Source organism: Balaenoptera physalus (genome assembly GCF_965194825.1).
Source record: "Balaenoptera physalus genome assembly, chromosome: 5".
In the NCBI taxonomy this organism is placed as follows: Eukaryota; Metazoa; Chordata; class Mammalia; order Artiodactyla; family Balaenopteridae; genus Balaenoptera; species Balaenoptera physalus.
Genome location: NC_138884.1, coordinates 86,577,303 through 86,603,521, shown reverse-complemented (window position 1 = coordinate 86,603,521; position 26,219 = coordinate 86,577,303). Strand labels below are relative to the sequence as shown.

Sequence of the window (26,219 nt, the reverse complement as noted above, 5' to 3'; positions counted from 1 at the left end):
ATGCATTTTACACTCAATGGTAACTTGTCAAACAGATGGCAGCTGTGAAAATGTTGTCATTGTTTTCATGTGAGTTTATGTTTTCGTTTTTATATGTGTACAGAATAATATATGATATATACATGTGCCATTTAATTGGCAGCACATCTTTCTTTTTTTAATAAATTTATTTATTTATTTATTTTTGGCTGAATTGGGTCTCCGTTGCTGTGCGCGGGCTTTCTCTAGTTGCGGCTAGTGGGGGCTACTCTTTGTTGCTACTCTTTGTTGCGGTGCTCGGACTTCTCATTGCAGCGGCTTCTCTTGTTGTGGAGCACGGGCTCTAGGCACGTGGGCTTCAGTAGTTGTGGCACACGGGCTCAGTAGCTCTGGCTCGTGGGCTCTAGAGCACAGGCTCAGTAGTTGTGGCACACGGGCTTAGTTGCTCCGCGGCATGTGGGATCTTCCTGGAAGGGATCGAACCCATGTCCCCTGCATTGGCAGGCAGATTCTTAACCACTGCACCACCAGGGAAGTCCCATCTTCTTTCCTAATGGTACATAAATTGACAGTATTTCTTATCGTTGATGGCACCTTGAATTCAATGAAATACCATAAGAATAACCTCTGTCTTATGCATAATAATAGCACCATCTCTTATTTATCATCCCATTTGTTGTTTTTACAGACTTTATGCAGTTGGTGGTCGTGATGGCAGTTCTTGTCTCAAGTCAGTAGAATGCTTTGACCCTCATACTAATAAATGGACACTCTGTTCACAAATGTCAAAAAGGAGAGGGGGAGTAGGAGTCACTACCTGGAATGGATTGCTGTACGCCATCGGAGGCCACGACGCACCTGCATCCAACTTGACTTCCAGACTCTCAGACTGTGTGGAGAGGTAATTTCCTGTGAAGGAAAACTAGGAATAAAAAATCAAACCTAAGCCTCTGACACTTCCACACGAATTGATAACTCTTTATTGAGCATCCACCATGAGCAAGGCAGTTCCTTAGGAGCTCTGTAAACACTGGGTGGTCTGCTCAGGCCATCTCTCAGTCTGTCACCAAGAGCCTACTCAGTCTTCTCTCAATCTGACCTTAGAATTGATTATACAGTTTATTAATTGAATCATATGACAAACATTTATTGTGTACCTATTTTGTACTGGACATTGTACCTAATAAGAAAAGGGGTTTGACAAATTTCACAGAGAGTTAATTACGGGCTGGAGGCCAAATAATAAGCAAAAAGGAGAGGGACATTCCTGACATATTTTGATATAGAATGAAGTAGTATGAAATACTAAAAGAAAATAAAGGGCTAGTAAGGCTTGAAAGCTTGAACAAGTCATCCTTGTTCGATACTCAAATATGGGCCTAGGTAAAGAGCCCGACGTCAGTGGAAGCTCTGGACAGTGGCTTAGGCTCCCATCTGCTATGGTCAGTGGAATGGGGAGAATTGAAGGGCTTTAGGAGGTAGAGTCAATAGGAGTGTGTATGAACACTCCAAACCAGGAAGGAATATGTTTCGTTCAGAAAACTGGAAGGCAGCCACTGTCATTGGAGAACAAAGAATGATGGAGAGAGTGGCAGGAAAGGAGTGGGGGGACATTGGGGCAGATCATACAGAGTCTTGAGGCCTTATTAAAAACTTTGGATTTTAAAGAGCAATGGGAAGTTAGTGAATGTGTGTATATATTATTCAATAAATTATAAATGACTAGAAGAAGAATAAAAAGTGAAATGAAGGTTCGTTGATGACAACAAGTGCTTTCTATGAAATAATAAGCAGAGTTGGTTGGTGTTTTTTGAGAGAGCATGATAGTTACACCTGCATTTCACCTGTATTGGGGAGAAAATAATTCAGACTATGCTTGTTACATGTTATAATCCAGGAAAGGGATATAGGAGTCTTTATATACTTTGCCCCATAAATTACAGGCCCACTACAGGACTGCACCCAGTGAAAAATTGTTCATTGATACAAGAAGTATTGGAAGCAGTATAAGTGATCTTAGCATGATGTATCTGCTCTTAGATAGACAATTTGGGGCAGTTCTAATTAACATACTTCATGAAAGGAACAAGAAGCTCCAAAAATGGACAGTTAGCAATGATTGAGGCTGTAAGTCATCTTACGTAGAGCTTCATGAATTGATTTCCTCAAATTTTCAGTAGGCAACCTGAAACCTTAAAGCAGTTTTCAACATTTACATTAGCTCTTTTGACTTGTTTAAGTGTTATGCATCTGCAAAATAACTCTATTATGTTGTAAGTTAAAAGTTTTCAGGAAAATATTGATATTTTTCTCTAAAATATGTTCAAATGTATTTTATATAGCAGATAAGATACAAGATTAAAGGACGAAACTATTTTTATGTAAAATATCGTGAGAACAGTATCAGCTCCAGTTCTAAAATTTTCTTTCAGATATGATCCCAAAACGGATATGTGGACTGCAGTGGCATCTATGAGCATCAGCAGAGATGCCGTGGGAGTCTGTTTACTTGGTGATAAGTTATATGCTGTCGGAGGGTATGATGGACAGACTTACCTTAATACAGTGGAGGCTTACGATCCCCAGACAAATGAGTGGACCCAGGTATGGCATTTCATTTTTCATTTTTACACTTACTCTGTTTTTATTACAAACAATTGTTTTGGTAAAACAGATCCTCTCAATTATGTCCAATATCAAAATATATAGCATAAACATGATAAAGTCATCTTTTAACTAAATATAAGAAAACAGAGGGAATATTTAATTTTATAGTATAGTTAAAATCCAAAATTACCTTTAAAGTATAAGTTAGTACTCAGAGAAATTCTTATTAGTTGGTTATTATTATTATTATTAGCTGCCACCATTTACTTGCTGAGAATTGGTGAGATGTCCTAGCATTGATAGAGCTGATAGGACCACAAGAGGGCTGTAATAAAGGGAGGGAGATTGTGGAAAATTAAAAACAAAGATAGTAGTCAGGAACAAATGAACCACTTACCCATACATGAGCAATAATTTTTAAATACTCAAGCCACAGATATTTGGGAGCAGATCAAATGTCTGGTTATAACCTAGTAAAGATGGCAATCCTAAATTACATTAACAAGTAAGAAACCTGACCTGACAAACTTAACAGAAAAAATTCCCTCTTTGTCTATTTCTGAGAGGGCCTAGCGCTTCTAAGAATGATCTTTTGAGATCTTTGTTTCCATCATCACCCAGAACAGAACCAGGAATTTTCTGCCTCTGGCATCCAATTCAGTATATGGTACATAAAAGGCACTCAAATGTTTAATTGAGCCAAGGTTTTCCTACATACAAGGAGCAGTGGTAAGTACTGTCAAGAAAACAGTACTTATGAGAATCCCTGCTGTCACAGAGCTTAACTACTTAGGTAGGTGAGATCTGCTCATGTAAAGGGAGGAGCCACAGTGTGGAGCAGTTGGTATGAAGTGTCCCATGGTATAGGCAGTGAGTGGCCTAGGAAATCAGGGAGAAGAGAGAAGATGGCTGTTGAGAGGGCTTCAGTAAGGAAGAAGTGGGATTTAATCTAAGCCTTAATGAATTGATCCAATTCAAAAAGATAGAAGGAAGGGGCTTCCCTGGTGGTCCAATGGTTAAGACTCCTTGTTTCCACTGCAGGGGGCGAGGGTTCGCTGCCTAGTCAGGGAACTAAGATCCCACACGCCACGCAGCGTGGCCAAAAAATAAAAGGTAGGAGGAAAAAGGAAATTGTGTGAGAAAACATGAAAGAAATGTCACTAAAGCAGAAATATGCAGGCTCTGTTGAGGGAGTGTGGCGGGTTATAAGGCTCCATGCTTGAGAAGAGTAGGAGTTCTTCTTGGAGAGGAAGGCTGGGGTCAGGATGGAGGTCTGCAATGGTCAACCTAAAAAGTTTGGTAATGAGAATCCAGTGGAGACTTTTAACCAAGAGAGCAATGCAGTAATAGAAAGTCCACATGTCAGCAGCTGGGGACAGGGTAAGTTGGGTTAGGGGCAGGGGAAGTGAAACCTGGGTGAAAGGAAAACATTTATAAAGTTACTTCAGTTATAAGGCTTGAGGTGTTAAATATACAGATGGATTCAAGAGATATTACCAAGTCCTGTTTATTTTTAATTCATACACTTACTAGGTTGTATAGAGAGGTGCAGCTTCTGAAGGAAACAGCAAAAGAATGATCAGAGAGTGTCTTAGTAGATAATGAAATAGAGCATTAAAAGAAAGGTGGGGAGCGGGGGGCTTCCCTGGCAGTCCAGTGGTTAAGATTCTGCGCTCCCAACGCAGGGAGCACAGGTTCAATCCCTGGTGGAGGAACTAAGATCCCACATGCTGCATAGCGCAGCCAAAGAAAATAAATAAAATGTTTAAAAAAAAAAAGGAGAGGGGAATTTCAACAGCATAAGGAAGAATGAAGAAGATTTGTCATTCATGAAGTTGTCAGGACCTTTGAGAATATGATAGAAGCAGAAGCCACCACACAGTGTAAAAAGTAAAGAGAAGAGTAAAAAGTAAATGTGGGAGCTAGAGGGGCATACAATTTTAAAATAATGATGATGATAGAAAGTTAATACTTACTGAGCCATTTTATGTACCCGACTCTGGTCTAAGTACTTTACATTAAAGAATCTTCCCAACAACCCTATAAGGAAAGTACTATTATTTCCTCACTATGTTGGATGAAGAAGTCTGAGACAGAGAGGTTAAATAGCTGACCCAACGTCACACAGCAGATAAATGGTGGAGTTAGAATTTGAGCCTAGGATCTTTTTCACAATAGAGATGAAGACAAGAGAGTTGAACTGGATTCCAGATACTAGAAGGAGAAAGCAAAATTGAAGGGCACTTTTCTGAAAGAAGGACAGAAACAGAATTGAGAGCAAAGGCAGGTCCTCCTTAGAATGGAGGAAAGATCTTATCCTCCAAAGCTGGAAGGAAAAATGAGAATATCAGTGTAGAAAGATACAAAGTGTTTTTAAGTGAAGAGAAGGATAGAAAAAGAGACTTAGATTGTATGACCTTGATCTTGTTTCTTAAGTAAGTGAGATCACTTGGTGAAGGTGAGAAGGCATAATTTGAGAGCTTGAGTTAGAGCTACGGGATTTCATAGAAATTATGAGATTACCTACCATCAGCCTCCTACCATGGCAGAAGTAATTGTGAATGATAACCAAGGAATCCAAGAAGAGATAGAAGAATCTCTTTTCCTGAGATGTATTTTATTAAGCCCTTGGGCCAGTTATAAGGAAACCTATTAGCCAGTATTTCAGACTTGCTGTTACAGATAATTAATACCTTATGCTGAATCACCCTGTATCAAAATTAATAATCTGTGACCACATAGCTCTTTGGTTTACATGCCATCTCCATTACTTTTTAAAAAATTCTTTTTATTGAAGTACAGTCAATGTACAATATTATGTTACAGGTATACAATATAGTGATTCACGATTTTAAAGGTTATGCTCCATTTATAGATATTATAAAATATTGACTGTATTCCCTGTGTTGTACAATATATCTTTGTAGCTTATTTTACACATAATAGTTTGTACCTCTTAATCCCCTAGCCCTATTTTTCCCCTCCCCCTTCCCTCTCCCCACTGGTAACCAATAATTTGTTCTCTATATCTGTGAGTCTGTTTCTTTTTTGTTATATTTGCTAGTTTGTTGTATTTTTTAGATTCTACATATAAGTGATTTTAAAGCTCCTAAATGTGAATTTACAACTATAGTATCTGAAAAATAAATGTTTTCCATTCAATGTTTCTACAAATGGACAAGAGGACATTTATTTGTACAGGGAATGAAATGTGATTACAAAGTCTTAAGCCACCACCCACCCCACTACCAGCCTTGACCCAAAGCAGGAGGTGATTGCATTGTATTTAATAAATTCTCTAAGCTAAACTTTCTAGCTGGTTGCCGTGGCAGCATCAGCTATTCACAATGTAGAGACTTAGTGTCTTGAGTGTTTTGAGAAAAGCTGCTAATTACAGACATTTTGATTTAAATGACGTACAGGTTACTTCTAGAATACTGTAAGTAGATATGGTTTTTAAATAGGTTATTTGTTCAAAAAGATATAACAGTGATCAAAACAACTGATTCAGATGGAGAACAACCAAGAATTCTCTTACAATTGAAGTCAGATGTATTCTTAAAATCCACTCATTTGTCTGGGGAGGAGGAGTCAAAATGACCAGAAAGTCACTTTGATATCATGTATTTGACAAAAATACTTTATGACATACACCCACATACATAAGTACAAAACAAACTTTCTTAGTACTTTATATTAGTCACCCCTTCCCAAATGCTAATGTCTTAATTCTGTTAGCTCAAATGCATAGATTCTTACTGGGCTCCAAGTAATCCTTCTTTTAAAACTATCCTTGTCCACACTTACCTCCGCTATGAATTGCCCAGTGTCAGGAGTACTTTAAAAAAAAAAAAAGACAAGAAGTGAAAGATTTAAGAATTGTTCCTAATGCATAAGTCAAGATTATACTTTTCCCGTAGTACCTCATACTTCTATCTCACTGTCATGGAGTTTATTCACCAGGTTTGTTTCCACTCCTAAGGAGTTCAATCGGTGGTATTTATTATTTATTCACTCTGGTAAAAAGCAGTAGAATGGGTTTAGACTCTTCAGCCACGCTGAGAAGGTCATCAGTGAATGTGAAGTTAGTGGTTCCTCTGGAGTCGGCAGACCCAGGACATGTGGTATATTCTGTGTACTCTCTCTGAGATAGCACTTCCGCTGCATGGCCTCTCAGGATAATACTTGGTATTTTCTCCATATTAGTCACAAAGTTACTCTAAGTGTTCAGCATTTCCTCACATCCATATTGTGCATCATGTTGGCCAAAATAGTGTTTCATGTAGAACAATTCCTGTGCTATCTTTAAAAATCACCTTTAAAGAGAAGTAAATACTACATAATTATGTTATATACCCAAAACAATTTAGTCTATGAAGCTTTGGCATCAGGAGGAAGAGCCTTGTTTAAGACCTGGGCCAGCTTAGGGTTCGGGCAGCAGCTCTTTGCCAACAAGTATGAACTATTTCAATATTTCACCGACTGGTGTGGTATTATCAACGTTTTTACCCACAAACCCAACATGTGTCTTTTTTTTTTTTTTTTTTTTAGGTTGCTCCACTGTGCCTAGGAAGAGCTGGGGCTTGCGTTGTGACTGTAAAGTTATAACAGTGCTTTGTTTTCTAAATGAAGATGTTCTCTTCCTTTATGAATTTAGTATAATTGTTCTACTATCAATGGATATGTTTTTAGTAAATTTGCAAGGCCACATTCCGGGGCACGAAGTGCCTGGTCTCTAAGGGAAGATGTTAAAACAAGGAAGAACCAAGATTAAATACTTTTATTTCTTAGCAAATCAAAACTGCAGCTGGTGGATTGTGAACGTATGTTCCTGATATAAACTATGAGGACAAATGCACTGCTCCTGACACAACCCAGTGTTAACCAGGAATTTCATTTCTTTTAATAATCAAGCACATTTTGCTCATATTATCCACATTTCTTTTATTACAGTGCAAATACCCCAGATAAAACTTCTAATGTTTTGATTTGTAACTTTATCATACATGAATTATGGTAATTTTTATTCTTTTACTTAACCACAACCACTGTTTTAATGATATTACTAAAGACTATGCATTTAGTTGTTTTCAGAAATAGCTGCATTATATATGCTTCGCTTGTGGATATATTTCTAAAATCGGCTTAGTCCAATGAATAAAGAAAAATATTAAAGAGTTAGAACAACGAAGACCAAATAAAAACTTGATATGACCTTTGGGATCTATTTAAATATTCATTCCATCTAGATTAACCAAGAACTCCACGTTATGATATTCTTAAATTAGAATTGAAACATGGTGTTTTGCATTAAATTTAAGATATGCAAATTTTGTGGAGAAAATAAATGTTATATACCCTCTAATGTTCTTTCACCTAATTAGCATTTAATCGTGTGAATTTGCTTCCTTTTATATTGTTAAAAATGTTTTGATTTTGTCTCTTTATATTGACAGAACTGTTTGGATATTCTTACGTTCTCAGATCTCTGTTTGCCTCCCCTGCCTTGTTTGCTAATTTTTGCCGGAGTTAGTTAATCCTTTGTGCTTCTTTGTAATCAAACAGTTTGGGGGGAATGGGCTTATTGAATGTTTGAAAAATAAGTTTAAAGTGTTTATTACCCAAAGTTTTGTACATTTGTACACTCTTAATTACACATGTGAATGTTAATATTCTCAGTGAATTATTTATTGTTTGCAAAAATGCACTGGGCAGTAACATTTTATGATAAATCCTTTAAGGTATAAGTCATTAACTTATATCTTAATGTAAAATGAGTATAAACTAAATTCCCACCTTTTAAAAGTCCATATTTTGGTTAATGTGTTTTTACATTTTATATCAGGGTAGACTTTATTTTAGTTGCTTCCTTTAAAAATTAAAAGAAACTTTTTTTTTTTTAGCTGATTTTGAATGCTCGTGAAATGTTTCTACACAGGAAACCAAGAAACTTAGTACGTCTATTCACAAAACAAATTCCATGGGCATTTTACTGGTGTGGCCACTAAGAAAATAGCAGTGATAGTGACAAATACATTAATATTTCATATATTCATTATAGTGTGGCTATGAATTCAGTTACTTTCCTGACAAGGAGGGATCAGTGGTAGAGTATATTTATGTATTTAGGGTAAGGGAGAGAGGAAGAGGAAAAGCTATAAGAAACAAAGCAAAAATTTCAAAAGCAGAAATGTGTCAGTACATCATCCCTTCTTGTGGAGGCTTAGACCTGTGATTTTGGACTTGTGATCATTTCTCATCTCCACTCATTATCCACTCTCTTGTCCCCTGTGCCCTCAATGGAGTCAGACTCATCTTAAAGTAAAGGAACTAATTCATTTCTCTGAGGATCTTCCTTTCCTTTATGGGATTCATAGAACAGTCCCTTTGATTTTTTATCCCACTGAAGGGGGCCTCTCTAATGCAGTTTTGCCATCAATAGGCTCTGCTCTTCTGGGTACTAGTGAAGAAAACTATTTCTTTTCTAGTGACAGAGCATTCACCAAAGCATTCATTCTTCTAGTCTGGGATCTTATAAATCTAGAGGAAAATATGGCCCTTCCTTGTGTGCATCATCTAACATTGCTGCCTTGACTTTTACTGTTAGCTTCTGCACTGAGATGTCTAGCTGCTCTTAATTTTAACCCCAATTAATGACCACCTTATGAAAAATAATAATATTTCTTATAATTATTGAATGCTTATTATGAACTAGGAACCAAGTTTTTGCATGTATTAATGCACTTAATCTTCACAGAAACCTTATGAGGTATGTTCTGTTATTATTCTCCTTTTTACAGATGAGGAACCCGGGTCAGGAAGAGTTTAACCCCAAGATTCTATATAGCAAATAAGTGGCAGAGCAGGGATTCAAACACAGGCAGTGGCTCAGGAGTCCATTCTGTCATCACTCCTGTTTCTAGGTAGAAAAAGAAGTTTCCTTTTATGTGAGAAATCATTTACTTTAACAAAAAGAAAAGTGAAGAAGGCTTATGCTTTTTAGAAGTGAAATTTATCAGTCACACTCTTATCAGAAGATTTTTGTTTCTTACTATTGGGAAATTTTGTTTAAATCTCTTATGGAATTTTATATACATTTTGCTTTAGAAGAGTAAATGTAAGAAAACATACATTTCAGGTTTTATAAATATTAGATAAATTGCATGGTATTTTGGATGGCTGAACCATAAACAAATTTATTCATCAAAAATAAGCTTTATTGCCAACAAAATAGGTAACCTAGATGAAATGTACAAATTTCTAGGAACACACAAATCACCAAAACTGACTCAAGAAGAAGTAAAAAATCTAAACACATCTATAACAAGTAAAGAGATTGAATCAATAATCAAAAACCCCTCAACAAAGAAAGTACAGAACCAGAATTTAGTAGAAATCGCTGGTGAAGTCTACCAAACATTAAAAGAAGAATTAACACGAATTCTTCTTAAACTCTTACAAAAAAATAGATTAGGAGTTAACACTTCCTAATTCCTTCTATAAGACCAGCATTACCTTGATACCTAAGCCAGACAAAGATTATATACCATGACAAACTAAGATTTATTGCAAGAATATGGGGATGGTTCAACATATAAAAATCAATCAATGCGGTATACCACATAATAAAATGCAGAGAACTCAGCTAGAAGAAACTAGAACAGTGACATGAAAATAAAGCTCTTTGTTATTTAAAAAGAAAAATAGAATGAAGGGAACATAAACAACATTAGAATCTCAATTGATAAGAAAAAGCATTTGACAAAAATCAATACCCTTTCATGGCATTCAGCAAACTAGGAAGAGAATGGAATTTCCTCAGCCTGTTAAAAGGCATTCATGAAAAACCCACAGCTAACAGCATACTAAATGGTGAAAGATTGAAAGGTTTCCCTCTAAGATCAGGAAGATGTTCACTCCCACCACTGCTAGTCAACATTGTACCAGAAGTTCTAGCCAGAGCAATTAGGCAAGAAAATAAATAAATAAAAGGAATCCCAATTAGAAAGGAAAAAGTAAGACTCTCCATTTGCAGCTGACATGATCCTGTATGTTAAAAATCCTGAAGAATACACACACAAACTATTAGAGCTAATAAATTCATTAATGTTGCAGGATACAAGATCAACACACAATTGTTAGTTGATTCCTATACACAGGCCCAAAAAAAGAAAAAAAAAAGCTAAGATGGAAATTAAGAAAACCATTCCATTTACAATACTTGAAAATAAATCTAACCAAGGAGGTACAAGGCTCATACATTGAAAAGTACTAAACATTGCTGAAAGAAATTAAATAAGACCTAAATAAATGGAAGACATCTCATGTTCATGGCTTGGAAGACTTAATGTTAAGATGGAAATACTCCACAAATTAGTCTGTAGATTCAATGTAATCTCTGTCAAAAGCCCAATGGCCTTTTTTTGCAGAAATGGAAAAGCTGATCCTAAAATTTGTGTAAAATTGCAAAGGACCCAAAAGAGCCAAAACAATCTTGAAAAAGAAGAACAAAGTTGAAGGACTCACATTTCCTTATTTCAAAATTTATTACAAAGCTACAGTAATCAAAACAATGTGGTACTGGTGTAGGGATAAACGTATAGACCAAAAGCATAAAATAGAAAGTCCAGAAATAAACTGTGGTCAACATATTATGGTCAATTGATTTTCAACAAGGATGCCAAGGCCATTCAATGGAGAAAATAGTCTCTTCAACAAGTGGTGCTGGATATTCATGTTCAAAAGAATGAATTTGGATCCTTACTTTACAACATATATAAATATTAAAGACCTAAATATAAGAGCTAAAACCATAAAACTCTGAGAAGAAAACATAGGCATAAATCCTCATGACCTTTGATTTGACAATGATTTCTTAAATATGACATCAAAAGCACAAGCAACAAAAGAAAAAATAGATAAATTGGACTTCATCAAAATTAAAAGCCTCTGTATCAAAGGATACTATCAAGAAAGTGAAAAAACAACCCACAGAATGGGAGAAAATATTTGAAAATCATATCTGATAAAAGTCTAGTATCCAGAATATATAAGGAACTCCTACACTCAACAAAAAGGCAATCTAATTTTAAAATGGGCAAATGACTTGAAGAAGCATTTCTCCAATGAAGATATATACAAATGGCCATCAAGCACATGAATAGATTCTCAACATCATTAGTTATTAGGGAAATGCAAATCCAAACAACAATAAGATACCACTTCACATCCACTAGGATGACTATAATTTTAAAAACAGAAAATAAGTGTTGGAGAGGATGTGGAGAAATTACATAGCAAAGAAAATGGTAAACCAAGGTGGAGCTTCCAACATCAAGGAAGTGATTGAAAGAAGATGAAAGACTGAGAAATGAGGCCTTGAACTCAGTATGTCAGGTCTCCCCACCGAGTCTCTGGGCCTGAAGACAAGCAGAGCCTCTCTTAGGTGTTGAAGCATTTAAATGAAATTGGGCTAAAAGCTCATGTTTTATTAAATTGCCTCAGACTTGGTCATTTGTTTACCGAAATATAGGGAGGTTGAGTCAACTTGATTACGTGGCAGATACTGTGTGCTGAGTACGTTATGTATATGTTCATACATTTAATCTTTACAATAGCCCTATGAAGTAGATATGATTATTCCCACTTAATGATGTAGAAACTAACAGAGCCAAATAACAGAGCCAAATTTGAAAACCAACCAGATGTGTATGACCTTAGAGCCTTTAACAAAAATCTATGCAAGATTGCCACATGCAGGTGAGTTCTGGCTGTCCTGATTACATAGGATGATGATACCTATTTGATGCCAAGGTTAGATATTGTGATAGTGCCCTCATCACATCTGTGCTACATTTTAAGCTTTTACTTTTAATGAGTAGAAACAGGCTGGGTAGTTCTGCCTATTATGTGCATGGTTGCATACACACACACACACAGACACACACACGCACATGCAGAAACTGATCCTTACTAAGTACCTTTCAGTGGTGAGAGGACAAAAGCAGGGCATTTTAGTAAGGATGGCATATTTAATGTCCTGGGTACAGAGAAGAATTGGTGCTGTCAATAGAGTGAAGAGCAGGAATGCTGAGTAGACCAGTAATGAGTGGAAATGAGAAGATGAGCCATTAGTAGAAAGTCATGAATCCATTATTAGAAGTTTAGTATAATTTAAGAGAGACAAATGCTTAAAAATTCTAAGGATATGAGGAAGATGATTCTGTAGTTATGATGTATTAGTCAGGGACCAATCAGGAGACAGAAACCACACAATAATTTGAACAGGGGAGGTTTCATATAAAGAATTAAATGCTATAATAGAGGACTGAGCTCACAAAGGATTGGCTGGTTATTAAGATTTGGAATTTGATTCTGCCCTATTTGCAAGCTAGTAAATTAGCCTGTTACTGTTTCATGGATGCTGGCTGAAGACACAAAACTCCTGGATCAGAGAAAAAGGACTTTATTACTCAAAGGCGTAGAAAGCAGTATGACTGTCATCTTTGGGTTAATTCCCCTTGCCTCCCAAGTCCCACATGAGCAACGTGGAAGATCCCAGGTAGGAAATTCCCTGACTTGGGGAATCCACTACTTTTGTAGTAAATGGTAGGCAACCCTGAATTTAAACTATGTCTCAAATTTTAAAATTAATGTGTAGCATCTAATATTCCTTCCATGATCTGATTCCCTTGTCCAGCCCCAATTAAACTTCAGATTCAGAAGTTCAACAGAGACATGGAGGTACATCTCATGTTCTACCTAAACGTCAATTGAGAGAATGCTAAAGGATGTTCTTTTCCTTTTCTGCATGAACTAACAATAACAACAAAATCTATTGTGGCCATCTTAGACTGTGTCATACCAGCCTATGGAACCTTCCTTGGAGAAATGAAGAAAAAAAGAAAAGAAAAACTGAGTGACTAAATAATAGAAGAAAAAAGAAAGAAATAGAACATGGCAATGGGGGAAAAATGGTTTACAGGGGATATTATGAAGTTGAACAGAGAAGGGGGAAGTAAAGAATAGGGAACAAACTATCAAGATTTACAAGGCTTTTAAAGTAAAAACAACAGCCCTTGAAAAATGTATACTGTTTACCAGTAATTTCAACCTTAAGTACCATCTGATTTTGTTGCCAAGCCAATTCAAAAGTAGGTAAGAGAATCAGAATGACTGACTGTAAAATTAATCTAATTCAAATAAAAACATATGAAGGACTTCCTTGGTGGTCCAGTGGTTAAGAATCCACCTTACAATGCAGGGGACGTGGGTTCAATCCCTGGTCAGGGGAACTAAGATCCCACATGCCTCGGCGCAAGTAAGCCTGCACGCCACAACTAGAGAGCCCGTGAGCTGCAACAAAGACCCAGCTCAGCCAAAATAAAAAATAAATTTTTAAAAAATTTTTTTTAGAAAAAGTAATTTAAATTTCATTTTAAAAAAGCATTTTCCTATCCTAATAATGCGATCTAAAGCCATTAGGTGGAATATGGCAAGGATGGCACCTGCAGTGGTGTTGAGGGACGTCACGGTAGCCCCATGTGGGGTATTGGAGTCCAAGTGGGGTTGAAGAGGGCATCCTACAGAGGAGAGGGATGGCCTGGGGTAGGATGTCAGACCCCAAGCAAGGTAAGGAGGGTAACCACACAGGGGGCAGCCTGGCATTAGAAAGTCAGAGCCTGAGCAGTGAGGAAGGTGTGTGGGGGAGGGTGACACATAATGAGTCTGGAAAGAGGACTTAGAGCCCGGCAGGGAGGCGTGGGCATCCGGGCAGAGAGGGAATGGGGGCAGGGATTAGAGAGTGTTTGCATACAGGGTGTGATGTTGTGATTTATAATAAGAAATATGTATCACTATTTGTCTTCCAGTTTCTGGCAGCCTCCTAAAACCCTTGGAATTTCCTGACCTGAGGGGCATCAAGGTGTCTTTTGTGTGCTAATGAGGTAACTTTCCGAAAGCACCTAAGGATGGAGGTCTGTTGCCAGGAGAACCAACTTAGTGATTAGAGGGTTGGAATTTTCAGTCCCACCTCCTTTACCTCAGGGGAGGGGAGAGAGGCTAGAAGTTGAATCAATCACCAATGGCCAATGATTTAACCAATCGTGCTTTGTAATGAAACCTCCATAAAAACCCAAAAGGATGGAGAACTTCTGGGTTGGTGAACACGTGGAGATACGAGGAATGGAATGCTCAGCAAGGACTGGAAGCTCTGAACCCTTTCTCCATACCTTGCCCTGTGCATCTCTTCCACCTGGCTGTTCCTGCGTTATATCCTTTTATAAACTGGTAAATAAAATGTTTCTGTGAGCAGCTCTAGCAAATGGATGGAACCCAAGGAGGAGGTTGTTGAAACCTCCAATCTATAGCTGGTTGGTCAGAATCACAGGTGACGCCTGGGCTTGAGATTGGTGTCAGAAGTGTGAGGGTGGGTGAGTAGGGGGTAACAGTCTAAGGACTGAGCCCTTAACCTGTGGGATCTGCCAGGATATTCCCAGGTGGTGTCAGAGTTGAGTTGAATTGTAGGACACCCAGCTGGTATCAGAGAATTGCTTGGTGGTGTGGAAAAACCCTGCAGACATTGGAATTGGTCCCAGAACTATTAAAGGGGATTAATCATATTAGTGATTATATTAAGGATAATGAAAGACCAGATTCTTACTGTTGGAGAAGAGAGTTATGAATACAGAAAAGGAAAAAAAAAACTAGAATGAACACTGTAGTGTTGAATTGGAATTGGACATATTAGTATGAACTCAGTTTTCAAGATAGATTTAGGTAGATGATAGATAGATAGATAATAAATAGATAAATAGATATATTCCCTAGCTCAGTCCACAGAGAGTCTGGGAATAGCAGTGATCACATCTTGTGCCCAGATCTTGACTGCTAAACATCACTTTCTACCAAAAGGAATGACAGATCCTTGGGCAAATGGCTGGTTCCAGAGTTGAGGCAGGGAAAATACATGGTGAACCTGGAACATCTTATTGTGCCAGTAAACAAGGCTGTGCTCAAAGAATGTTGGGGACATAGCAAAAGTACACAGAAGTCAGCTTCGAGGGGCTTCCACTGGCCAAACTGGAGCCAATTTAAGCATAAAAATACATGAGAATAATGAATATACCCCTTTGAATAACACAGGAATCCATACAGGTATAAATAAACACACAAACTGAAAGTTTGATGAGGAACAAGATACTTACATGGTTCTAAGATATCTCCCCCCAAAATACTCATTTATTACAAAGGGCAAAGGATAACTTTACAGGTAAGAAGCCTGGCAGATACCACTTTAATCAAGTGATCAAACTGAAAATCATCAGTAATGGGACAAATCAAAATCTTATGCCACAGGATAAAATAGGATGAGACGAACACAGCATTACTTCTGTGATACTCCTGCCAAAAATGCATAACATGAATCTAATCATGAGAAAATATTAGACAAAGTAAAATTGAGGGTCATTCTACAAAACAACTAGCCTGGAATTTTCAAACATGTTGAGGCATGAAAGTTAAGATTGAGTAGCTATACCAGATTGAAGACTAAAGAAAAATGGCAATTAAATGCAATGCATGATCCTGGATTGAATTCTTTCACTGTAAGCAACATTATAGAGACAACTGTCAAAAGTTGAATGGTTCTGTGAATTAGATGATAGTAATGTATCAATGTTAACTTCTTGATTTTTTATGGTTGTATTGTGGTTTTGTAGATAACTGTCTTTGTAGGAAATACAATGTATTCTGGGGTGATGGGCCATCATGCTGGCAACCTACTCTCAAACAATTCAGGGTAGGAGTCAGGGGTCGGGGGGGTGGGGGGAGTTACTTTTCTGTAACTCTGATTGTTTCAAAATTTGGGAAAGTGGTTTTTTAAAAAATAGGCCCATTTTAGGCTTAACACATGTTCACTGTGTTCTAGGCCTCCTCCTTCTGGTTTTCCACAAAGCAGATTTCTTGCCTTCCTCAGATGTATAGGAAACATTAGTGGAGTTGAAAATCATCTACAAGTAATTGATTATTGAAAACTGCACATCTGATCTCAGATTTGCCAATGATAGCTTCTCCGCATATAACTCCATCGATATGAGATCCATTTTATGAAAATGATCCATATTGCAAATGAAGCAGACAAAATTCAGTTTTCAATTTCTTCCTTCCAAGAAATTCTTAGAAGCAAATTGATACCCTTCCCTGTGGAAGAGATTAGATAAAGTGAGAGAAGGCATGGGAAGAAATGCTGAAACCTCTGAAATGAGTAGCATATATTTTACACATTAACTAGGAAGATAAAAAGGTGTTTATATTCAGGGATAGCCTTAGGGTTTGAAAGACCTGATGTAACCAGAGTGTGTTAGGGCCTTAGCTCTGTGTTATACTAGTGGTCCTCCTATAGATAGAAGTATCAGCTGGAAGAAATCTAAGGGCAGGTCTCGGGTCCCTGACCACTTCTGCCCTGTAAGTCTGATCCTGTGTGTTTATCATAGAATGTTGCAGCATAACAGTTACATTACTTATCCATTATTTTCAGTCTTTCAGAATAGTAACTTTTCACTCTCAAATAGTAACTTTTCCCTTGGTTCCAAATATATCCCATCGGCTTGGCATTTTTAAATACCATAGGATATCTTTTTCTTTTAAGAAAAATTCACATTTCTGGTATGCTTTCAAGAAAAATCTTGAAGTCTGCAGCTACTTAAGACAATATTCACATTTCTCAACCCTACTACTCTGATTTTTCCTATTCTCTTTTTATTTTCGTTCATTTCTTTCCTTCCCTTTGGTATGCTTCTCTTCTGCCCTTTTAGAGAAAGCATTATTTTCAATCATTTACCCTTGGAGGACAGGCCCATCCAGAAGTTTTTAAATTACTAACACTAAGGGACTTCCCTCGTGGTGCAGTGGTTAAGAATCCACCTGCCAATGCAGGGGACACAGGTTCCATCCCTGGTCCAGGAAGATCCCACATGCCACGGACCAACTAAGCCCATGTACCACAACTACTAAGCCTGTGCTCTAGAGCCCGCGGGCCACAACTACTGAGCCCGCGCACCTAGAGCCTGTGCTCCACAGCAAGAGAAGCCACCACAGTGAGAAGCCCACGCACCGCAACGAAGAGTAGCCCCCGCTCTCCGCAACTGGAGAAAGCCTGCGTGCAGCAACAAAGACCCAGTGCAGCCAAAAAATAAATAAATAAAAATTTAAAAAAATAAAGACATAATTTTTTTTTAAAATCACTAATAATTGAGACAAGGGATACCCTTTGGTCACTGCATGCTCCTCATTGAGGACCTAAACACCCAGTTTAAAAAAAATTCAAATCCCCGGATACAGTATATTCTTAGGTATATTCAGAATATAGGTAAGTCAGAGCTTCTACCTATGAAACAAACAAAAAGCCTGGATTGTGTGATTAGGTAGATTCAATAGTTGTTTTATGACAAGGTTTAATCTGATTTTCAGAAAAGCTAGTTTTGTTTTATCAAGAAAATCACATTAAATGTAAAGATTCAGTGTTTGTGCATAGGCTTTTTTTTTTAATTAAGTCAAAATTCATATAACATAATATCCATTTTAAAGTGAACAATTCAGTAGTATTTAGTATATTCATATTGTTGTGTAACCACCACCTCTATCTAGTTCCAAAACATTTTCATAAGCCCAAAAGAAAACCCTGTAGCCAGTAAGCAGTAACCCCCCATCCCTCCTTTCCCCAGCTGCTGGCAACCACCAATCTGCATCCCATCTCTATGGATTTACCTATTCTGGATATTTCATGTAGAATAATACAACATGTGACTTTATGTTAGGCTTCTTTCACTTAGCATATTTTCAAGATTCCTCCATTTTGTAGCATGAAATGTAGCAACACTTCATTCCTTTTTATTTTGGAACAATATTCCATTGTATGTGTATACCAAAATTTGGTTATCCATTCATGGACATTTGGGTTGTTTCTACCTTTTGGCTAATGTGAATAGTGCTGCTATGAACATATGTGTACAAGTATTTGTTTGAATCCCTGTTTTTAATTCTTTGGGGTGTATACCTAGGAGTGGGATTGCTGATTCATATAAGTAATTCTATGTTTAACTTTTTAAGGAACTGTCAAACTGGTTTCCAGAGCAACAGAGCTATTTTACATTAGTGAGCATAGGTTTTTACCAGAATTAGCTCTCCACTTTCAGAAACAAAACAGGCGTTCCATCTGCTGTTTTACATTTGGCATACTCTAGAATAAACCAATGGTTCTCACCTCTGTACACCACAGAATTAGAGAGAGAGAGAGAGAGAGAGAGAGACAGAGCAGGAAAGAAATAAAAGATAGGCTTCATCTCTAGACATTCTGTTTCAATAAATCTGGGTTGAGCCTGAGCCACCCCAAGTGACCCCAAGTCATTCTAATGGCAGTCAGGATTAAGAACTACAATATGAACTCCAGGGAGTAATGCAAAAAATTTCCCCTAGAGAATAGAAATCATTAAATTGTCATGGACCCAGAACTAATTTTTTGTTTGTTTTGGTTTGGGTTGGGTTTTTTTTTATAGATCTGTATTGGAGTATAATGGCTTCACAACACTGTGTTAGTTTCTGTTGCACAACAAAGTGAATCAGCCATATGCATACATATGTCTCCATATCTCCTCCCTCTTGCATCTCCCTCCCTCCCATCCTTCCTATTCCACCCCTCTAGGTCACCACAAAGCACTGACCCGACCTCCCTGCGCTATGCTGCTGCTTCCCACCAGCCAACAATTTTACTTCAGTAGTGTATATATGTTGATGCTACTCTCACTTCGTCCCAGCTTCGCCCTCCCACCCCATGTCCTCAAGTCCATTTTCTATGTCTACCTCTTTATTCCTGCCCTGCAACTAGGTTCATCAGTACAATTTTTTTTTTTTTTTTTTTTAGATTCCACATATATGTATTAGCATACAGTATTTGTTTTTCTCTTTCTGACTTACTTCACTCTGTATGACAGACTCTAGGTCCATCCACCTCACTACAAATAACTCAATTTTTTCTCTTTTTATGGTTGAGTAATATTCCATTATATATATGTGCCACATCTTCTTTATCCATTCATCTGTCGATGGACACTTAGGTTGCTTCCATATCCTGGCTATTGTAAATAGTGCTGCAATGAACATTGTGGTACATGTCTCTTTTTGAATTATGGTTTTCTCAGGGTATATGCCCAGTAGTAGGATAGCCAGGTCATATGGTAGTTCTATTTTTAGTTTTTTAAGGAACCTCCATACTGTTTTCCACAGTGGTTGTATCAATTTACATTCCCACCAACAGTGCAGGAGGGTTCCCTTTGCACCACACTCTTTACAGCATTTATTGTTTCTAGATTTTTTGATAATGGCCATTCTGACCAGCATGAGGTGATACCTCATTGTAGTTTTGATTTGCATTTCTCTAATAATTAGTGATGTTCAGCATCTTTTCATGTGCCTCTTGGCCATCTGTATGTCTTCCTTGGTGAAATGTCTATTTGGGTCTTTCACCCATTTTTTTAACTGGATTGTTTTTTTTTTTGGAATTGAGCTCCATGAGCTATTTATATATTTTGGAGATTAATCCTTTGTCTGTTGTTTCATTTGCAAATATTTTCTCCCATTCTGAGGGTTGTTTTTTTTGTCTTGTTTATGGTTTCCTTTGCTGTGCAAAAGCTTTTAAGTTTAATGAAGTCCCATTTGTTTATTTTTGTTTCTATTTCTGTAACTCTAGGATGTGGGTCATAAAAGATCTTGCTGTGGTTTATGTCAAAGAGTGTTTTTCCTATGTTTTCCTCCAAGAGTTTTATATTGTCTGGCCTTACATTTAAGTCTTTAATCCATTTGGAGTTTATTTTTTGTGTATGGTGTTAGGTAGTGTTCTAATTTCATTCTTTTACATGTATCTGTCCAGTTTTCCCAGCACCACTTATTGAAGAGGCTGCCTTTTCTCCGTTGTATGTTCTTGCCTCCTTTGCCATAAATTAGGTTCCCATATGTGCATGGGTTTATCTCTGGGCATTCTATCCTGTACCATTGATCTATATTTCTGTTTTTGTGCCAGTAGTTTACTGTCTTGATTACTGTAGCTTTGTGGGATAGTTTGAAGTCGGGGAGCGTGATTCCTCCAATTCCGTTTTTCTTTCTCAAGATTGCTTTGGTTATTCGGGGTCTTTTGTGTTTCCATACGAATTGTAAAATTTTTTGTTCTAATTCTGTGAAGAATGCCATTGGTAGTTTGATAGGGATTGCATTGAATCTGTAGATTGCTTTGGGTAGTATAGTCATTTTCACAATATTGATTCTTCCAATCCAAGAACATGGTATATTTCTCCTTCTGTTTGTGTCATCTTTGATTTCTTTCATCAGTGTTTTATAGTTTTCTGAGTACAAGTCTTTTGCCTCCTTAGGCAGGTTTATTCCTAGGTATTTTATTCTTTTTGTTGCAATGGTAAATGGGAGTATTTCCTTAATTTCTCTTTCTGATTTTTCATTGTTGCTGTATAGCTTCTCTTCTCACTTATGAACTCATTAATTTTAATTAATTTAATTTAATTAATTAAAATTTAATTTTAATTAAAATTAAAACTAATTTTAATTTCTTAATTTCCTTGGCTATATGATTCATAGCCATGTATCTGCACCTAGAATCATGCTTGGCACAGAATTGGACAAAAATAATTGGCTTAATTTTGAATATTCAATTATATATATTTTTTTAAAAAATAAATAAATAAATTTATTTATTTATTTTTGGCTGCTGTTGGGTCTTTGTTGCTGTGCACGGGTTTTCTCTAGTTGCGGCGAGCAGGGTCTATTCTGTTGTGGTGTGTGGGCTTCTCATTGCAGTGGCTTCTCTTGTTGCAGAGCACAGGCTCTAGGCATGTGGGCTTCAGTAGTTGTGGCTCACAGGCTCCAGAACACAGGCTCAGTAGTTGTGGCACATGGGCTTTGTTGCTCCGTGGCATGTGGGATCTTCCTGCACCAGGGCTCGAACCCGTGTCCCCTGCATTGGCAGGTGGATTCTTAACCACTGCGCCACCAGGGAAGCCCCAGATATTATTTTTGAATACACTATCTTTCTCTAGTTATTGTTAGGCTTATTAGACTTCCTTTCTATATAATATTGGTAGTAAATTATTTATTTCCTCAAATGGCTATCATTTTAAAGTTTGGAAGTGTAAATGATAAACTGGAGGCAAATTATAAGATGATCAAACAATATTGGCATTTCCTGGAAGTGTAGTATGCAATAAAAACTTTCTGAATTTATATCTATTTATCTTTAAAATCTGAATTCCACCTAAATTTCCTAGTTTCTTTATCTGTACTTAGTGTTAAATGTCATTATTTTCCATCCCCAATCCCATGCTATCCCTCTTTCTCTTCACCTTGGAAGCTCTCCTCTTTCTCTCTTTGGAAAAACATTTTTCTGATATTATAACAAGTTATGTTATTCATTCTTCTCAATATCCTTTTGAGAAGCTTCATACCATTTTTACCAGCTTTTATAGCAGATTCTGACAAATACTTTCTCATAATGCCATACTTTTCCAGATAAATTAGAGGTTCCTGAACATTACTATAACATATTTATTTATACTTAAATAAGGAATCAATTTTAAGTTGTATAGTTTATTTTAAAAAATAGCTCTGTGCACTCTAGAATTACCCCTTCCCATAGATTGTATAACAGATTGGCTAACTCTTCAGTGAATCTCTCCCAACAAATGGACACCAGATCCTTTCCCAGATGTACAGGTTTAATCATGTTTCTGGTTCTTAAATTTTAGAATGGGAAGCTGTATTTCTCTTCTTTCCCAAATATTTTACATAAAATTTTGTATTCAGGTAAGGATACACATATTTCCAAGGTATACAAAAACTTCCAGAAGAATACCACAACTAAAAATATTTTAATCAATTTTCAAGTTCCATTATAGATGAGAAAAGTGAATCTTAGGGGGAGTTCCCTGGCAGTCCAGTGGTTAGGACTTGGCACTTCCACTGCCATGGCCCAGGTTCAATCCCTGGTTGGGGAACTAGGATTCTGCAAGCCGCGGCACAGCCAAAAAAAAAAAAAAGAAAGAAAAGTGAAGCTAATAATTATCGCTACAATGGCAATCATATTACAGTATATAAATGTGTCAAATTAACATGTTGTACACCTTAAATCTACACCATGCTATATGTCAAATATATGTTTCAATTAAAAAACAAAAGTGAAGCTGAGAAAGTTAAGGACATAATCTGTTACTAACTGGTTGTTACTGGGTTCAAATCAGTTTGTCTGCATCTTCCACCTTCTACCTCATTACCTCTAAGTATCCTTTCTCTTTTATCCACCTATTGAAATCCTACCTATTCTGTTAGCCTAATGAGAAAAACAGAATAATAAAAAACAAAAAACTAGGCATTAATTAGGATCCCTGTTTTATCTAAAATAATAATACCAAATGCTCCTTGCAGCTTAAAAATAATGAATTGAAAAGTGACTTTCAGAGGCATATACGTGGAAAAGATTTGTTGCTTTGTAAATTTAATCAACATAAAAAGGAATACAGACTGTTTTTAGTATAACAAGTATGACAAAAAAGTGGAGAGGATTTAGGAAACAAATATGGAGAGAACAGTGGCCTCAAAGTGTAATCCCCAGATGGGCATAATCAGCATCACCTGAAACGTGTTAGAAACGCAAATTCTCCACATCAACCCCAGAAGGACTAAATCAGAGACTCCAGATGGAACCGAGCAATCTGTTTCAGCAGGCCCTCTAGGTGAGTCTGACACCCACTAAAACTACCAGATACACAGTAAAGTTAGAGAACCAATTTTTCTAAATGATTCAGCCTCAGAAGCAGTGGAAGGAGTTGAAAAAGTTAATTTTCTTGGTATGGGGAAACTAAAAACTTTTATTAGGATTGTACGCTTTTCTATTGCTCAGTACTAAGCACCCTAATAAATGTGTTATATTATTTGACCTAAATAAATGTGTTAAATACACACATATATACCGTAATTATAAATACATAGTAAAATTGGTATACATAGGGGCAAAAACTAGAGGGAAATATGCCCCCCCAAATTAATATGTTGATGTGGGATTTTTATTTTCTTTCCTTTTAACTAATTCTCCCATATCAGGTAAACATAATACATAGAAATTTGTACGCTTTTCTCCTGTTAATTGGTCTTACGTCAGTTTAATTCTCAGGCCGTAAAGGTAAAAGTAAAATTTTGTCTCACATTCCCTAAATCTAAAAAGTCCCATTCACTCTGTTTTAAATACTACAAGGACAATTTCTGAATTTCTACTTCTCTAACCTTTTTCTCCTTCACTCAATCACCTATTAAAAACATCTCCGTTTAAATGTGCAGGTCTTGCACCCAAATTTGAACATCTGAAGATACAAATATATCCCCAGCAGAAATCAGTCTTCAACTTTAACATCCCTTTAATAGCTTCAGAGTGATCTCTTTGCGTGGATTGCTTAAGAGTATTGCCCCATGAACCAACTCCCCCCTCCTTTTATCCACACTCAGCTCCTTTCTTTTCTTGAAATTCTCAGCGCCCTCCTCTGGCTACTATTGACTTCTTAGTAGCCGGGGCCGAAATTTACGCAGGCGCTTTCCATCGTCTCACACAGTCAGCCTCCCCTGGGTCGCATCCAATCAAGGCCCAGCCAGAAAGCAGGGGCGCAGGAAGCCCTCGCGAGGTTCAACTTCTCTGGGCCTTGCTTCGCGGGCATCACGTGATCTCAGTCCACGCCTCCCGCTCTTCCTTGCGGAGGTCGCTACTAGGCACTGTCCTTCAGCTGGCGCTCGCTGATTGGCCATTGCTCGCGAGGTCTCCTGGGTGACGGGAACGCGGTAGCCTTCTTGGAGGAGACTGGGTGCGCCTGCGCACTTGCTAGATCGCGCGGCTGCTGCTCGAGGTTTGAGATGAAGGTAAATAACTTACGAACCCCGGGGGAGCGGGAAGAAGCCCGCCAAGAGTCGCTTTGAGGATAGGAGCTTGTGACCTCCCTTCGTCCTCCCGAGTGCGTGAGAAGTGGGGAAGGGAGAGGCGAGCAGGGAAGGGGAGAGCAGGGGCGAAGTTGAAGGAACAAGGGAATAGGAAGGAAAATTGAAGAGGAGAAGGCGGGGAGGGAGGCCTCTCATTTCTGGGACCGCGGATGGAGTTGGTGCTTTGCGGGAAGAGGGAACCCCGCCACGGCTGGAAATGAGCAGACTGGATCTGAAGAGAGCCCGAACTTCGCACGGTGGAAAGAACGAGTTGTGTGAAAGCGCTTGGAGGGTCGCGGTGAAGTTGACTCGTTCGGGTGTCAGGAACTGCCTCATTTCTTGCAGCTAAACACCTGGCAAGCCGCGCGACTGCTCAGCGCCTTAAAACGAGTGAAAAGCCTGCGAAAAAATAATCTCAAATTGTATTGCCTGTGACTGGTGCAATTTACAGATCACCTGGTGGCGATGTACATGATTCACGGGGAAATCTGCACACGCAGGTCTCAAGCTCTAGAGCGTCATCCTCTGCACACAAGGTTTCTAGGCTTGGGCTTCTCGTGAATCCCATTCCCCGGTCACTGGCTACAGATCATTCACCCTTCGCTTTACTGAGCAATATCCCCTTACACACACACACACGCACGCACACACACGCACACACACACACCCCGGCCCTGATCTGGCAAAGAAATGGAAAGCTTAATTTTTATAAGTTCTGGTGGCTATTAATGTGGAGATTGGAGTTGACAGACTGGTAATCTTAACTCATTTCTAAAGCTCTTCACAATTTATGAAGTACCAGAAGTAAGGAGATATTATTATTCCTGGTTTACAGTTGAGAATTCTGTGTTTGAGGCAATTTAATCGACCTGCTTTAAGCCCTACAGCTAATAAATAAAAAGCCAAATATAAATGTTGGTTTTCTGGTTGTGAAGCTAGCACCTTTTCCGGTCCATTGTAAGTGTAAGGAGCGTCTGTAAACCTCCTTTGAAGAAAAATAGTTTATAAGATCACAGCCAGAGGAGGTCTACCATGAAGCTGGTAAAATTCAAGTTTAGGGACCCCTCACTTGCATGCAGGGGTTCCAGGGCAATGTGGTCATAAAATTGCAAAAGTAAGATGCTTTTATACTCCTTTTTTTTTTTCTTTAAGGGTGTCTTCATGCTCCACAAAACTTGGATGCACCTGTGATTTTAGCACACCTATTTTCAGTAGAGGTGGATTTAATCTTTAACATAGTGAATGCCTATGATTGGTGTTCAATTTTGACCATTGGAAGAGTTTTGTGTTGCTATTCAGACTGTCAAGCCACCTGCAGTAGTCTCTAAACTTCACATGCCTACATATAGGCATCATTGTTTAACCTGTAATTTAACCTAATGTTAAAATCTACATTTATTCATCCAAACTCTTATGTTCCTAGATGTTCTAGATCAGCACTGTTTTGGTATAAATATAATGTGAACCAATGTAACAATCTTAGTAGCCAAATTAAAATGTTTTTAAAGAAACAGGTAAGATTACTTTTCATAATATATTTTATTTTACCCAGTATATCCAAAATATTGTCATTTCAACATGTAATCAGTATGAAAATTATCAGTGAAGATAGTTTGCAT

At 37.7% G+C, this 26,219-nt stretch overlaps 1 protein-coding gene across 12 annotated transcripts in view; it reads left to right on the top strand.

The window, feature by feature from the left end:
- Positions 1–26,219, top strand: part of KLHL5 (kelch like family member 5) — a 195,384-nt gene that overhangs the window by 79,812 nt on the left and 89,353 nt on the right. For 5 of the 12 annotated variants that reach the window (XR_014264392.1, XM_082464089.1, XM_082464085.1 and 2 more), the window contains exons 10-11: positions 668–880; positions 2,412–2,583. Coding sequence is in view for 10 of the 12 variants with exons in the window: in XM_082464089.1 (XP_082320215.1) it covers positions 668–880; positions 2,412–2,583 (385 nt within the window). In the remaining 2 variants the exon portion in view is untranslated. Of the gene's footprint in view, positions 1–667; positions 881–2,411; positions 2,584–6,050; positions 13,981–14,456; positions 18,166–24,415; positions 24,636–26,219 lie in introns of those variants that run through there. The other 7 variants (XM_082464087.1, XM_082464088.1, XM_082464095.1 and 4 more) reach the window with 6 other exon arrangements.